Genomic DNA, 16,136 nt, shown 5'->3' on the forward strand with positions numbered 1-16,136 from the left:
TGCTGCTCAGATGCTGAATAAAAGAAAAACACATGTCCATTAGGTTGCACTTTTCACTAAAAAGTAGAGTAATATAATTTATTCCATTTCATGCATGTGAAACAAATCAGTACATTCCCCTGTCTCCCTCCACCCCCCAACTAACCACATACAATAGGAAAAACAAAAACCTGATTCTTTTGAGCTGGGGATGCCACTCAGGTGGTAGAGTGCCTGTCTAACATGTACGAAACTTTGGGTTTAAGTCCAAGTACCTAAATTAAAAAATAAAAAACCTAATAAACAATCCCCCCAAACAAAACTTGATTATCAAAAAAGTGTTCACTCTGTTGGTCACCCTTGGCTGCCAACTCATGAGTTTTGTGTTTTGTTTTTTTAAATATTTGTTTGTTTGTTTATATCTTATGTATGTAGTGTTCTGCCTCCATGCATGCCCACAGGCCAGAAGAGGGCACCAGATCTAAAATGGTTATGAGGCACCATGTGGTTGCTAGGAATTGAACTAAGGTCTTCTGGAAGAGCAGCCAGTGCCCTTAACCTTTGGGCCATCTCTTCGGCCCTAAAATGTGCTTTGATTCTGGGACAGGGTCTCACTATGTAGCCCTGGCTGGTCTTGAACTCACTTGCCTCTGCCTCCCAAGTGCTAGAGATTAAGGGCATGCACCACCACCGCCCGGCTGAGTTTTGTGGCTTTTACTGACTGAGGCAAAAACATACTCTTTATTCCTAAACAAAAATGAAGCACAATCAATTAAATTGTAAAAACTTGCTACCACTTAATAAATTGATTTAGTGCGTGTGTGTGCGTGAGAGAGAGATGACAGCCTGAGGGAAGGATGAAGACATCAATGCCGCAATGCACTGGTTTCCTCTTTCTTCTTACCTCATGTGACAAACCACTAGAGGAAGACAAAATTCAACTCTCAATTTCTTCTACTATATTAAACTTGAAATTACAAGATCAATTCTATGTGATTATAAAGAGAAGGAAATGTTTGTACAAAATTTCAGAACTGTATCACAGTGTCTAACAGACAGATGAAACTAAGAATTCTGTAGTCTTAGCTCTCCAAGAACAGGGTCTCACTCCATACCACAAAAGGGCAGGCTATTAACTTTATCAGTCTCATGCTGTAGCTCAGGCTAGCCTTGAACTTGAGAGCTTCCAGTCTCAGCCTCTTGAGTGCTGAAATAAATAGTATGCCACACATTGCTACTGCTTGACTTCTTCAGGTATGAGTACTACATACAAAAGCAAGCAACTTCCTGTATGTGTCCATACACCCATTTCTTGAGTAAGGACAAGTTTATCTCTATTGATAGCCTAAAATATTTAAGGATATAAGTTTTCAGTTATGTGGTTATACAATCAACAGTTCATTCAATGCTTAGGTTGTTCCTATTTATTCAGTATTATAAGCTATAGTCAGATGCCACATCTGCCTATAGATAAACCTTGGCTATACTCTATATAGTTCTAGAAATGGAATTTTGTGATATTGATTGGGGGGGAGGGGTCTAGGTCTTGCCTTAGATGTGGTTTAGTATAAGAATATATTTATTTTTAAGGATTTATTTTAAATTATGTACATATGTGTGGGTATACATACATGAGTGCAAGTGCCCATAGAGGCCAGAAGAAGGCACTGGAGTCTCTAAAATAATGGTTCTCAACCTTCCTAATGCCATGACCCTTTAATACAGTTCCTCATGTTCTGGTGACCCAACCATAAAATTATTTCCATTTGCTACTTCATAACTTTAATTTTGTTACTGTTATGAATCATAACATAAATATCTGATATGTGATCCCTGTGAAAGGGTCGTTCAACAACCCCAAGAGGTTGCAATGAATGCTCTAAAGCCAGAGTTACAGATACTTGTGAGTCACCCAGAATGGATGTTGAGAAGTAAATTCTGGTTCTAAACCCCTGCAAGAGTACTAAGTGTCCTGACTGCCGAGCCATCTTCCCATCCCCTAGAATATTTTCACACTTACGTTTAACCTCCTTCATACTGTGTTAAGAACTACTGAAGTTACTGATTTTCTTTGTAGAGACTGAGTACATTTCAAGTCAAAACGTAATTTCAGTATGAAATACGATATAAAAAACCCCCAGAACTCCTGGGCATTGGTGGCGTACACCTTTAATCCCAGTACTCGGGAGGCAGAGAGGTAGGCACATCTCTTGAGTTTGAGGCCAGTCTGGTATACAGAGTAAATTCCATGACATGCAAGGATACACAAAGAAACCCTGTCTCAAAAACCAAGTAAAAAAAGAAAAAAAAATGAAAAACACAGAACTAAAAAGGTATAAAAAAGCAGAATAATAAAGGTCAAAAAGTCAACTTTAAAGAGTTAAAACTATAGTAGCTGCCCATTTTGAATGACCATCACTACCCTGCAGCTGTCAATCCCTAGCACCAAGACTTACCTTCAGAGATGCTGGAGTCATGAAACATTGTTTCAAAAGCTTGATGGGTTTCAGCAAAAGAGGGTCTGTCAGCAGGGCTCCACTTCCAGCCTGTAACAGAAGAAAACTTACAGCCTCCTTGACAGCGTCATGCCCAGAAGCACACCAGCAATGGGGTCCACATGCCATGGTGTGTGCCTATCAGAGTACTGCATGTGTAGGTGAACCGTGGGATGTATGGCTACTTCCTGGTTCCAGCCACAGAGTACGAGTGCCCATTCCTTGGTGCTGGTCCCCATTCCTACTACTTTCACAAAAATGAGGAAAAGATCGGGAGAATGTTTAGAAAATGGCAAGTTTTCGCCGGGCGGTGGTGGCGCACGCCTTTAATCCCAGCACTCGGGAGGCAGAGGCAGGCGGATCTCTGTGAGTTCGAGGCCAGCCTGGTCTACAAGAGCTAGTTCCAGCACAGGCTCTAAAAAAGCTGCAGAGAAACCCTGTCTCGAAAAAACAAAAAAAGAAAAAAAAAAAAAAGAAAAAAAGAAAATGGCAAGTTTTCCACTGTTGGAAAAGTGAACTAGTAAGATGGCTCAGTAGTATGAGTGCTCACCACCAAGTCTGATAACCGAGTTCAATCCCTGGGTTCACACTGTGGAATAAGAGAATTTATAGAGACTCCCACACTAATACTGCAGCACACTCCATAAATAAATAATAATAAATAATTTAAAAAATAACTGGCTAGGCATGGTAGTACACACCTTTAATCCCAACACTGATGAGGCAGAGACAGGCAGATCTCTATGAGATCAAGGGCAGTGTGCTGGACAGTGAGTTCCAGGCCAGAATGGGCTTCATGATGAGATACTGTCTTTTAAAAATCAAACAACAACCAACCAATCAACAACAACAAAACACACTCAGGCTCCTAAAAATTGACTGTATAAATCCAGAAGTTTAACAAGCTATCTGAAAGATTACAGAGTTCACACTTGATAAAGGGTACATGAGCCGCAAATCTCAATGAGAAAATAATGCAGTAGCGCGTGAACATAAGCACACTCTTGTTTACTACTCGATTCCTAAATCTGCATCCTCAAGCAGTCTGATGCTTTTCTTCATATTCATAAGAGATTGCTTTCTGGTTTTTATGTGTCTAGAAAATGCATGGGAGTGTGCACTTAGACGCCCACAGGTAAGGCTTGTGGAAGCCAGAAAAAAACAGGATGTCTTTCTCTACTGCTCTTTGCTTTAGTGCCTTGACATAGGGTCTCTAACTGAACAAGAAGCTTGTCACTTCAGCTAAGTATGCTTGCTGGCCAGTGAGCTCCTGGGGCCTCCTGAGACCCCTCATGCTGGGGTTCCAGGCATGTGCAGCAGAGACCGCTTTTCACATGAGTACTAGGGATCTGAACTCAAGTCCTCATGTGTGCAGAGCGAGTGCTCTTACACAATGAGCCACCTCCCAGCCCATCAGAGGTTACTTTAACAATCACAGTCTTAAGTAACCATTCACATCTAGCTGAAAGCAGCCATCCTCCTAATATTTTATACAAACTCAACTTCTCACTGCCTTATTAAATATACAGAAATTGGCTCTGTATATGGGCCACAGACAGCTATTCTTGGGATTCCAGTAAGACTCAATGGTACATCATGCATTGTGCCAACTGGCCCTGTCAATGACAAGCTCTTTAACTGTTAATGAGACTAGATCCAGTCTATCAAGACTGAGAGCAAAAATGATACAGATTTCATTAACCACCCTGTTGCTGGTTCTTTTTCAAAGTTCAAATATGCAAAACACTTACATGCTCTCATAAGTTCATATACTTTAGGGGGGCATCCCTCAGGCTGTTCCATTCGATATCCTTTTTCCAGTAGGTCATAGACTTGAGATAGGTCAATACCTGGATATGGTGACATCCCATATGTAGCAATTTCCCATAACAGTACTCCAAAAGCTGTGTAAAGAGATTAAAAAAATATATTTTTATTGGTCCCAATTCCAATTTTCTATATTAATTTGGTCTACTGAGTCTCTCTAGTTAGTCATTCTACTTCTCAGGGCAGCAGAAATTAGATCCAGGATAAGGACAAAATCTAAATAAAACATTCTCAGACCGTCCTTACATAGAGCATTCCCTATGACAGAATTCTGGAAATAAGCAGAAGCTCACAGGAAAAGCAGGAAGCTTTAGAGTGGAAGGACTGGTACAGATCCACTGCAGTGTGAGGTCTGGACTGGACCCTCTTTCAAGGCATAGGGGTTTGGGTTTTGGTTTTTCCCCCCTAAAAACAGGCTCTTACACAGTTCAGGCTGACCTAGAACTTACTATATATAGAGAGAGCACAGGCTGGCCTAGAACTTACTATATAGAGAGCGCAGACTGACCTAGAACTTACTATACAGAGAGTACAGGCTGACCTAGAACTTACTATACAGAGAGCACAGGCTGACCTAGAACTTACTATACAGACAGCACAGGCTGGCCTGTACTCCCATTTGTGCTCATACTCCTTCAGTCTCCTAAGTGCTGAGATCAGAGCCCTCACCACCATGTCAAGCTATCTGGCTGCTGTTCACACAGTCTTGTCATATTGTCCAGGTAGGTGTCAAAGGATCTGAGCGTCTAAGCAGCCAGTGTGCTAAAGTACAGGCATCTGCTACTATGTCTCAACTGTAATACATTTTTTGATTGCTTCTACCCAACCCCTATGCTGGGGAACAGCCCAGGGTCTTGTACCAACCAGGCAAGTACTCTACCACTTAACTATACCCCATCCCTATGTAGCTCAAGCTGGCCCCACTCCAAACTCCCAGATCTCTTATCTCAGATTTCTGAGTGATGGTATTACAGGTGTTTATATTTTCTCAGCTGTTTCCACCACCCTTCTCAATATCCTTTTTTAAATTTGAGAATCATAAAAGCTCTGAAGAACTAAGGGAATTAGCTGAGCATGGTGGCGTTGGTCCTCACTCAGGAGGTTGAAGCTGAAGCTGAAGAACTGTCCCAAGTTTTGGCCTAGACTATATAGTAACTACCAGGTCAGCCATGGCTAATGTTAAATGAATGAATAAAATACATGTAAGAAGTTGTATCAATCTTACCCCAGACGTCAGATTTGATTGAAAAGGTATTATAGGCCAGACTCTCAGGTGCCGTCCATTTAATAGGGAATTTGGCTCCAGCATGAGCAGTGTAGGTGTCTCCGGTCATCAGTCTACTTAAACCAAAGTCAGCCACCTTCACCACATGGTTTTCGCCCACTAGGCAGTTCCGTGCAGCAAGATCTCTATGGGAAAGAGCCCTGCATTATTCCAGCTGATGGTGAGAAGGATGGGTGTGAACACGCTAGTCTTGGTTCTGTGTGTTACAGGCAGAGTTGATAAGGAGATGCTAACTAACACTGTCATACTTTATGATATATGATAATCACCAGTGTGGAACTCACTCATCTCTACCACTCATTGAGTACCCACAAAGAGGCAGAAAAAAGACGCTGGACAAAATGAATTCCTTTTTAATATAATGGGATAGATTTCAGGGGGGAGCAACAGACCCCTCCCTGAGGCTTTAAAATACTTTTCCTAAGACAGAATGGCATTTCAAAAATTGGCCACTAGGTGGAACAAAAGGATCTTGGGTGAGGTGTTAGATGAAACAGCTTTCTGGTTTGAGACTGAAACAGAGGAAGCCTGTGTGTGGAACAGTCTGCCAACTCTCTTCTCTCATGCTCACGTCAAGCAAGGCAGCTCTGTGGTTAGTCATCGCAATAGTCAGCTCCACACACCTATGGATGAAGTTCTTCTTCTCCAAATACTCCATGGCAGAAGAGATCTGAGTCGCCATGTAAAGTAGAACAACTGCTGTCACCTCCTCACGGTTGCATTCCCGGAGATAATCCAGCAGATTCCCGTAAGGCATGTATTCAGTCACAATGTAGAATGGCGGTTCCAGGGTACACACACCTGACCAAGAACAATGGACAATCTTCACCACATTCTATGAAATAAATACAACACATCTTAAACTGGCTGGTAAATCTGTTCCGCAATGCTGTTCTCTGCAACTTCACAGACCTTTTTTCAGCATCTGCCTGTGAAGCAAAAGCAATTTCTTACCTTAACCCAAAAAGGAATAAGACCAACATTTCTGGAGCTCTGTATGTGCCCATTCCCCTTTAACTGGGTGCAAACCACGTTCACTTAAAGTAACAGAACTTAGGCCTACGCTGATGCTCGCTTGCTTCTAACTACTTTGTAAAACACTATCTTCATAGTCAAGAATTTCACTAATAAATGGTAGATTCCATATTAATTGTTTTCCTTTTGGCATAGCTTAGCTTAATTTCAGCATTCAAAAAAAAAATGGTTCAGCTGGGCACTAACACTTGGGAGGCAGATCTCTGTGAGTTGAAGGTCAATCTGGCCTACAAGGGTGAGTTCCAGGACAGCCAGTGCTACACAGAGAAACCCTGTCTTGGAAAACAAAACAAGAACAGAAAAGACCTGATTTTTAAAAAGCAAAAATGTTTACTCAAAGGATCCTTTGTAGCCCAAACAAGAAAGAAACTAGCCCACTGCAGCATATGCATTTCCTGCTTGAATAAACTGATCAGCCACAAGTTTTAATTCACTTTTTCCAGTGGTTCTTTGTTTAATGTCTCCTAATATTTCATGACAATTTTTGATGCCATCTTGAATGCTTGTGAACTTTGAATCTGGGAAAACTACAAATTGCACACGTTTACACAATGCAATCAATCTGTGGCTGGAGAGATGACTGGACAGTTAAGAGCACTTTGAGAGGACTGGGGTTTGATTCTCAGCATCCACATGGAAGCTCACAACTATCTGTAACTCTAGTTCTGGGGTATCCAATGCCCTTCCTCTGGCCTTCAAAGACACAAGGCACACACATGGTACATAGACACACATGTAGGCAAAACACCCAAACACTTCAACTAAGTAAAGAAAGTTTAAAGGAGCTGGAGAGTTGGTTCAGGGGTTAAGAACTCCAGTTCCAGGAGATCCAATGTCCTCTTCTTATTCCTCCTTGGCACTGCAGACGTTTATAACCAGACGAAACATATACACATATAAAATACAGTGAAAAATAAAAAAGTTTTTTTTTAAAAAAGCCATTAACGTGGGACACTGTTTTTTGTTTTAAGCAGTGTACTAATGAAAGGAGAAGCGATGTGTCCTCGTGCGCATATGTCTGCATGTGTGTATGTGTATTTGCAGTACTAAGTCTAAGACTTGATGCTTACTAGCTCTACTTCTGGTCTGCATCCCAGCTCTTGATGGGATTTAATGCAGTCAGTTTACATCTAGCATTTCCACCATGGTGCTAAAACAAAGCAGAACAATCTGCAAAAACATGATCTGAATACAACAAAGGGATGGGAGCGTGGATCTGAGGAAATCTATGGTCTGGTGTTCTTACCTAACAGTTGTACTAGATTAGGATGCTTGATTTCCTTCATCACTGCAGCTTCTTTCAGGAACTCTTCTACCTCCATGGTATCTTCCTGTTAAAGGTACAAAGTAGGTAAGAAAGACAGACTTATTCATTTAAGTCAATTCACAAGCCTACTTGAGGCATTAAAGTAGGCATTAAAGGGGGCTGGAGGGATGGCTCAGTAGTTAAGAGAACTAGTTGCTCTTGCAGAGGTCTTAGGTTTGGTCCCCAGGATCCACAAGGCAGTTCATAACCATCTGTACTTCCAGGGACTCTGATGCCCTCTTCTGGCCTCCCTGAACACTGCACCTATGTGGTGCAAAATGTTTACAAAAACACCCATACACATAAAAGTAATTTTTTTAAGTAAAAGGGATCACATTTGAGTATTCTAGCATATTATCTTAAGATTAATCTTACTACATACAACCTAATATGCTCCACAGAAGAATAACTAAGAATACTGTCTTTGAACTTAGCCAATGTTAGACATTGGAATAAAAATGAAAATAAACAGGGCAAGCAAAACTCAACAGCCTCATCTTAAAACTCACCACAGCAGAGGGTTAAGATTCAGTTTTCTGGCAGGTTAGTGTTTGACCTTCTGATTAAATCCTGGGATTCTTTTTTTTTTTAAGACTTATTTATTTATTATTTATACAGCATTCTGCCTGCATGTATGCCTGCACACCAGAAGAGGGCACCAGATTTCATCATAGATGGTTGTGAGACACCATGTGGTTGCTGGGAATTGAACTCAGGACCTCTGAAAGAGTAGCCAGTGCTCTTAACCTCTGAGCCATCTCTCCAGCCCAATCCTGGGATTCTTAAAGAACAAAGCACATGTACATGGCCTCACTGCTCCCTTCACACTCAGGATATGCTAGTAAACACGGCTGAGCTGACTACTACCCATGAGAACAGCTCACATGAATGACACACCACGGTACTGAATGACTGACAACTCTGTGATTTTATACCAGGGTGCTTAAAACAGGGACAGTAGGGTCAGGAAAAGGACTTTCATGAATTTAAAAACAAGAAGTCATTAGCAGGGCATGGTAGTGCATACCTGTAAGTCTAGCACTTGGAGGCTGAGGCAGAGGATCATGAATGAAGACCAACCTGGACTACTTAGTGATGCCCTGTCATTTGTACTTTAACTTTATAAAAACGGTGTCTCAACTGCAAGGAGGCATAAGGGAGAAACAAAAGGCAGGGGGATAGAGACCAAAATAGGGAGCTTATGATCGCATGGAGAATGCTATTCAGCAGGGGCTGTTCTCAGCAGAACTTATAATTTGCTTCTAAATCCCAATACGATCTCTATCAACAGCCTCTAGAGACAAGCCTTTCCCGCACGTGGGTTGTTCTGCACTGTCAGCAATGGCACTACGGTTAATCACCACCATTTGCTGAAATGTTTGGCACCAGTGGGTGGAAAGTGTTCCAAAGTTGAAAGGCACACGGATCTTTCCAGGTGACTCAGCACACACAGACATGCCTGGAACTTAACTTTCAGCAACCCACCTTCAGTGTTTTCACGGCCACTGTAAGGCTGTATTTCTTCCAGACGCCAACATAAACCTCTCCATACTGACCGCCCCCAAGTTTGTGCTTCATGGTAATATCTGTTCGTTCCATTTCCCATTTGTCATGGATAGGGGACACACCATAGACGGTTGGCTTGTTGCACTTGGGTGCCGGGTAGTGCAGTGTGGTCACTAGCCCATCAGCGACTGTAGAGTGGTGGTGAACAAGCTCTGCCAACGTGCTAAAGCGGCTCTCAGCAGTCACATACACCTGCAGAGAAAAGGAGATTCAACGATCCAGAAGAGGAGGAACTGTTTTTAAAAGCAAACATTTCACTGGCCTAGAGACGTGATATTTGCTTGTTTTCTGAGATAGGGTCTCAACTATGTCCTTGAATTCACAGAAATCTACCTGCCTCTGCCTCCAGAGTTCTCTACCTCCAGGTATGCACTACCACACCTGGACTGGTTTTTGTTGTTTTGAGACAGGGTCTCCATTATGTAGCCTAGGCTGGCCTTGAATTTCTGATGTTTCTGTCTCCACCTACAAGGCACAGGGATCACAGGTGGTATATGCTAGTGCTACTAGCACTCCAGAAGGTTATCAGAATTAAGACAGAGTAAATGTTAATACTCAGGGCAAGGAAGATGGTTTAATCTCATTGTAAAGCACCCTTCCTATTCTTTCTACATCAGCCTTGAAGGAGAATGTCCAACACAGCTACAGGTACATCAGGCAAACTTGTCCTCAGAATATTTCTAAGCATTAGGACTAGAGAATGTGTAATTCAGCACTCAGAAGATGCCGGAGAAAGAACATTAGGAGTTGCTGTGCTAGAGCAAGACACTACCACAAAAAAAAGAGATTGTGCAACTCAAACCTGAGAAGCGGTTAAAATAGGCAATCAGGATCTGCTTCCAAGCTAATAAAGGAGAATTTATAATCCATGGGGAACATATACTGACAACCACTAATTTTGAAATTAGGAAGTTATACGGGTATAATATTTATTTAATCATCATATAATTAATTATAATTTTATTTTATAACACCCCTTTTAATGTCTAGGCCATTAAAAAGAGATATAATTGGATTTCAGAGTTATTAACAAGATGCTTGTTAATTTGTGATAATAAGAAGTATAAAATAAGATAGTCTTTGGCTGTATCTTTTTTCGAGACAGGGTTTCTCTGTGTAGCTCTGGCTGTCCTGGAAATCGCTCTGTAAACCAGGCTGGCCTCAAATTCACTCTGCCTCCCAAGGGCTGAGATTAAAGGTATGCAACACCACCACCAGGCTGGCTTTATCTTCTAAGAGAATATGATTTGTTTGTTTTTAATTAACTGACTGATTAATTTACAGAGTCCCTCTATATAACCCAGTTTGGTCTCAAACTTGTGATTTTCTTGCTTCAGCTTCATGAGTGCTGGGATTAGAGTGTGTGCCATCATGCCCAAGCTACTGTTTCAACAATAAACCACTGTTTAAGACAAAAAGATGCTTTATTGTATATAAAATGTGCATAATTCATAAGTGGAGAACTAGTGATCTTTCACAAAATAAAGTCCTCACACAAGAACTATAACACCACCAGCACCCAGAATCCTTGCCTGCAAAGGTTTCCACTATATACACTTGCAGCACATGGGACTAGGTCTGTCTGAACTGCACGACGTACAGAATCATGCAGTATGTGCTATCTAGTGTCAGTTCTTTATTAAACTCTTATTCACATGCTATAAAATCAGTATTACAGTATACCATTCCGTACCTTTCAGTACATTTACCAGGCTCGCTAATCAATCACCACTATCCAACTCCATCAAAGTACTTTTATCATTTCCCACAGAAAACCCATAGCTATTAAGCGAACACTCACACACGCCTCTCCATACAATTCTCTGGAAAATATTACTCTTGTCAATCCACTTTATGTGTATGAAACTCATCTATAGGAAAGTCAGAAAAATTATCTGTAAAGGGATAAAAAAAACAAAAACAGGCATCTGTTTTTATATAGGCTTGGGGCTATATAGGGTCTCTGTAGCAACTACTTTAGTCTGTTTAGAAACAGAACATAGCTTCAGATACTACAGAAACAAATAACATGATGATATAGGGAGCTATTAGGCCACCACTCCTAGGGACTTGTGTACAGAACATCATGTTCATTTCTGTTTCTGTACGATTCTATTTTAATAATATATGATCATTTATTAATCAATTACACTATTTGGGACCTTCCAGTTTAGTGTTATCACAAACACTGTGGCTGTGAATCAATTTTCTTGCATAAGTCTGGCACATATGTGTGATCATTACTGTTGTGTTTGTGTTAGATAGATGTACAGTGCCCCCCAAAAGACTTATGCTGAATGGCTTGCTGGTCTTCAGCTGGTAGGTCCAATCAGTAAGCTGTTTCTCTCTGTTCCCTTTTTGGTAGCTATGAGGTGAGCAGTTCTGTTCCACCACATGATCCCACCATGATGTTCTGCCTGACCACAGCCTGAAAATATTAGAAAATATCACTAAAAATAGACTGAACTCTTTGAAACCATGAGTCAAAATAAATGTCGGTAAACTATTTCTCTCTGGTATTTGTCATAGAGACAAATAAAAGCAAACAACTAATAACTACTGGGTCTTTCGTTACATTACAATGCCGGGCGGTGGTGGCACATGCCTTTAATCCCAGCACTCAGGAGGCAGAGGAAGGCGGATCTCTGTGAGTTCGAGGCCAGCCTGGTCTACAAGAGCTAGTTCCAGGACGGGCTCCAAAGCTACAGACAAACCCTATCTTGAAAAAAAACCAAAAACCAAAAAACACAAAAACATTACAAACTCTGATTCCATTCACTTGGCCATAGACAATACACTATGCTTGTATGATGGTACAAAAAGAGAAAGAAAAGTAGTAATATATTTCCTATGTTGTATCAGCTATTAAACTTTACAAAAATTGCTTCATTTAATCCTTACAATAATCCTACAAAATGGGGTTTAATAACAGGCAAGGAGGAGATGGAAGTGATGGCTTAGTGGTTAACAGTGTATACTGCTCTTGAAGAGGAGTGGCATTCAGTCTCCAGCACCCATGCCAGGAAGCATACAACTCCAGTTTCAGGAGAATCTGAAGTCCTCTTCTGGCCTGTGTGGTTACTGCACCCACATGCACACCCACCCACCCACCCCCCACCCACAGACACACAACACATTATACATCATTTAAAAAATTGAAAAGTAAACAGAGTTGAGAAAATAATAGTAGTAGACAAAGGAAAGCCAGGTGTGGTGCACACCTGTAATCCCAGGACTCTGAAAGCAGAAGCAGAATGGCTGCTACGGCTCAAATTCAGCATGATCTACATTGCAAGTTCCAGTCCATATGGTGTTACACAAAGAGACCCTGCCTAAATCACCAACCATCACCACCAACACCAGGCAAACTGAGACTCAGGTAAAGTCTCCAAGCTAATAAATAGTGCACTTAGAAAGCAAAGCAGTTCTGCTTGTTCCATGGAGGAAAGGGGGCTCAACCTAAATCAACCATTCAATAGAACAAAACCTGATTTAAGTTCGGGCCTTATAATTTATATTCCATTTTTGTTTTAAATTTTAATTACTATTACTTTATTATTTTGTGTGGATGAGTGTTTTGCTCACGTCTGTGTACCACACGTATACCTAGTGCCAGTGGAGACCAGAAGAGGGCACTGGCTCTCTCAGAACTGGGGTTATAGATGGTGAGTTATTGGGTGAGTGCTGTAAACTGAACCTAGGTCCTCTGCAGAGTGGCTAGTGCTCTTGATACCAGAGCCATCTCTCCAGCCCTAAACAGTTCCAGCCTAACACATCCATTCTACTGAGACTGAGTTTCCCAACATCCAAGTTTCTAAGTGGCTGAGTGATCTATTTATATTATCATATACAAATGAGAAGCAACCCTTACTCTGTGAACTTCCTGATGGACATTAGAGTTGATTTCTAACTTTTGCTTCTAAGCACTTGGTGTGTATTTGTGTTGATAATTGAAACAGCTAACATGTATACACCTCTTTATTCCTCCCCTTCAAATATGGCTTACCCTTAAACTATTAATTATCTACAATTTTATCCTTATTAACAAGTTGGTTTGAAAGACGGACTCTCTAACATGCTAAACAATCCAAACTCACACAATTAGGCAATACTTTATTTTACATCAGATATAAAAATGATTTTCTACTCTAATCCTGTTCAATGCATTTCTACTCAACAGCTAGTCCACATGCACAGGCGGCTGCTGGCATGTCTTACCTTGCTGTCTGTGGTGGTATTGATCCTGTAGTGATACACACGTCCCTCATACCTGAGTGAGATGGACAGCTGCCCAGGGCTGCTCTCACTCTCTCGAACCAGGAAACTGCCGTTGATAAGGCTGCTGAGGAGATATTCTGCAGCGCTGCGGGACACGGGTCCGTGGTACCAGGAATGCTTCTCCAGGCTGTTCACTGGAGTGATGTAGTTGCTTGGCACCCAACCCTGTCCATTCTTGGAGCGAACTTCACTCCACTCGCCATTCTGGTTGTAACCAAGGACTCGTAGTTTTTCACCTAGCCAAGATGTTATCACAGAATGAAAGGGAAACATTAAGGCTCTTTAAGACTGAGCAGAGAAGTTTAAAACTTCAACCTCACTGAGAAATGAACCAAGAACCTTGGTGCTTGCTTACCAATATCCTGATTATAGTTTCCACTTTGTGGCTTAAATCACATGAGCATAATAAGAAATGGTTTCAGACAGTATAGGTTTTTAAAGGATTATATGTCACTTAAATTGTCTTGCAGAAACGATGTACTATGCTAAGTTAGTATAGAAAGTGTACTCAAATAGCTAGAAAATGACAGTACTCGTGTGTGTGTGGAGGGGGGTGCTGGATCCCCTGGGACTGGAGTAACCAACAACTCTGAGTTATCTAATACAGATACTGAGAACTGAACTTTGATCCTCTGAAGGAGCAGTAAGGGCTCTTAACCACTGAACCATCTACCAAGCCCACCCACCTACCCCTTCTTCTTTTAAGACAGTTTCATGTAGCCTATACTGCTGGACTTGGGCTCATGACCCTTCTTCGGTCTTCTGAACTCTGGATTATAGGCATGTACTAACAACTAGATAGTACTCACTCTTCAAAAGAAAATAAAATTTACTTTCACTTAAGAGATATGTATGTATGTATATATATATACACACATACACACACACACACACATACGATTCAGTGTTAATGATAACAAAAGCTTAGGAACAAGATGTCTGAAATACAAAGTTATTTGTATTTTCAGATGATGTCAAAGCAACAAAGCCTTCAATGTAAGCAAATACTTCCTGCCCCAACCTCCCGAGACCCAACAAAGAGGTTTCAGCACAAGAACTGTTTAGAGGATGGGAGGGGTGGTGAAGACTCTTAAGGCTCAAGTGTTTCCAGAACTCAAGGTTTCAAAGTTCCATTTTCTCAGTTTCTTCCTGTTTCCCATAAAAAAAATGAATCATTCTTTCCCATTCCTCTAAAATTAGCCTGTGGAAACAGAAAATAACTGTAAAGTTGGAACCCCAAATCTAAATCACTTGGTGAATCTTTGTATCAGCTTCATTCTCTTGATGTCATTATTAAAAACTTCAATATACACTTTGTCCCATGCAATATACACTTGCAGCATAGACTAGAAGCTTCTTTGTCAAAAGTGATAGAGTAACAGATAGCAATGGTGACACAGATGTTCATCTAAGGACTGTAGGACTTGAGGTTCTTATTTCTAAGAGACACAAAGTTTTCTACAGAGTTCACATCTGTTAGCTCCAGAGAGCAGAAAGAAGCCAATCAATCTACGGTACAGGGCCCAGAAGATACCAGGACAAAACTGGTGAAGGAAAAATTCAGACTTATCATGATAGCCATCTACCTTTCTCCTTTGGCTTAAATTATGCTTACCATACCATAACATTATGTTTACCATAACCAGAGTCCTATTAGCCCCTACCACTCAGAGGTATATATGTGTACATTTTATACACTGTATACAGATAATAAGATAATGAGTGTCTGGTATGGCAGTGGATATCCACAAATGTGCAGATGCACAGTAGCTATATGAACAAAAGAAAGGAATTTGCGGGCTGGACTATTGCATAAACTGGACACAGAAAACCCGCAGAGAGAGGACTGCTGAACTTGCCTAAATGTGAGATGATTCTTTGGGGTTCCTGACTCATGAAAGAGTCTGCGAGACATTCTACAGGACACAACAGATACTGACTGAACTGCCTTTGAAATTTCCTGCTTCATGGAAATGTCTGCTGGATACTTATGGGCCTGTAGGCCGAAGATGGATGCCCCAACGGTACAAAAGAACTTTGGGTGACTGTCCAGGTAGCAAGATGTCTTTGTGATTTCTAGAGTTTTGGAAGTAGCTTACTTCTTGTTCACCTAGGTAATATTATATCCTTCTGGAGTCTTTGATGGAGTTGAAGAATAAATAGATAGTTATAGTTTTCCTTAGTTATGATAAAAGATAAAGTAGATATAAATATTTTAACTATAATTCTTGCTTTATAACTGTTTTGTTATATGTAATTTTACTATGTTAACGTGAAAGCCTTCTTTTTTGTTTAAACAGAAAAAGGGGAAATGATGTGGGAGGGTCTTCTGTTTGAGTTGATTTTATTGGTTAATAAAGAAACT

General features: G+C 40.9%; 1 protein-coding gene across 6 annotated transcripts in view; it reads right to left on the minus strand.

Moving 5' to 3' along the window:
• Nucleotides 1-16,136, minus strand: part of Abl2 (ABL proto-oncogene 2, non-receptor tyrosine kinase) — a 94,449-nt gene that overhangs the window by 7,408 nt on the left and 70,905 nt on the right. For all 6 annotated transcript variants that reach the window (XM_038349817.1, XM_038349814.1, XM_038349816.1 and 3 more), the window contains 7 exons: nt 13,712-14,007; nt 9,413-9,685; nt 7,868-7,952; nt 6,210-6,387; nt 5,527-5,711; nt 4,226-4,378; nt 2,436-2,525 (listed from right to left, as the gene is read on the minus strand). In XM_038349817.1, the coding sequence (XP_038205745.1) occupies nt 2,436-2,525; nt 4,226-4,378; nt 5,527-5,711; nt 6,210-6,387; nt 7,868-7,952; nt 9,413-9,685; nt 13,712-14,007 (1,260 nt within the window). The remainder of the gene's footprint in view (nt 1-2,435; nt 2,526-4,225; nt 4,379-5,526; nt 5,712-6,209; nt 6,388-7,867; nt 7,953-9,412; nt 9,686-13,711; nt 14,008-16,136) is intronic.

This window comes from Arvicola amphibius, chromosome 12 (assembly GCF_903992535.2).
Source record: "Arvicola amphibius chromosome 12, mArvAmp1.2, whole genome shotgun sequence".
NCBI lineage: Eukaryota > Metazoa > Chordata > Mammalia > Rodentia > Cricetidae > Arvicola > Arvicola amphibius.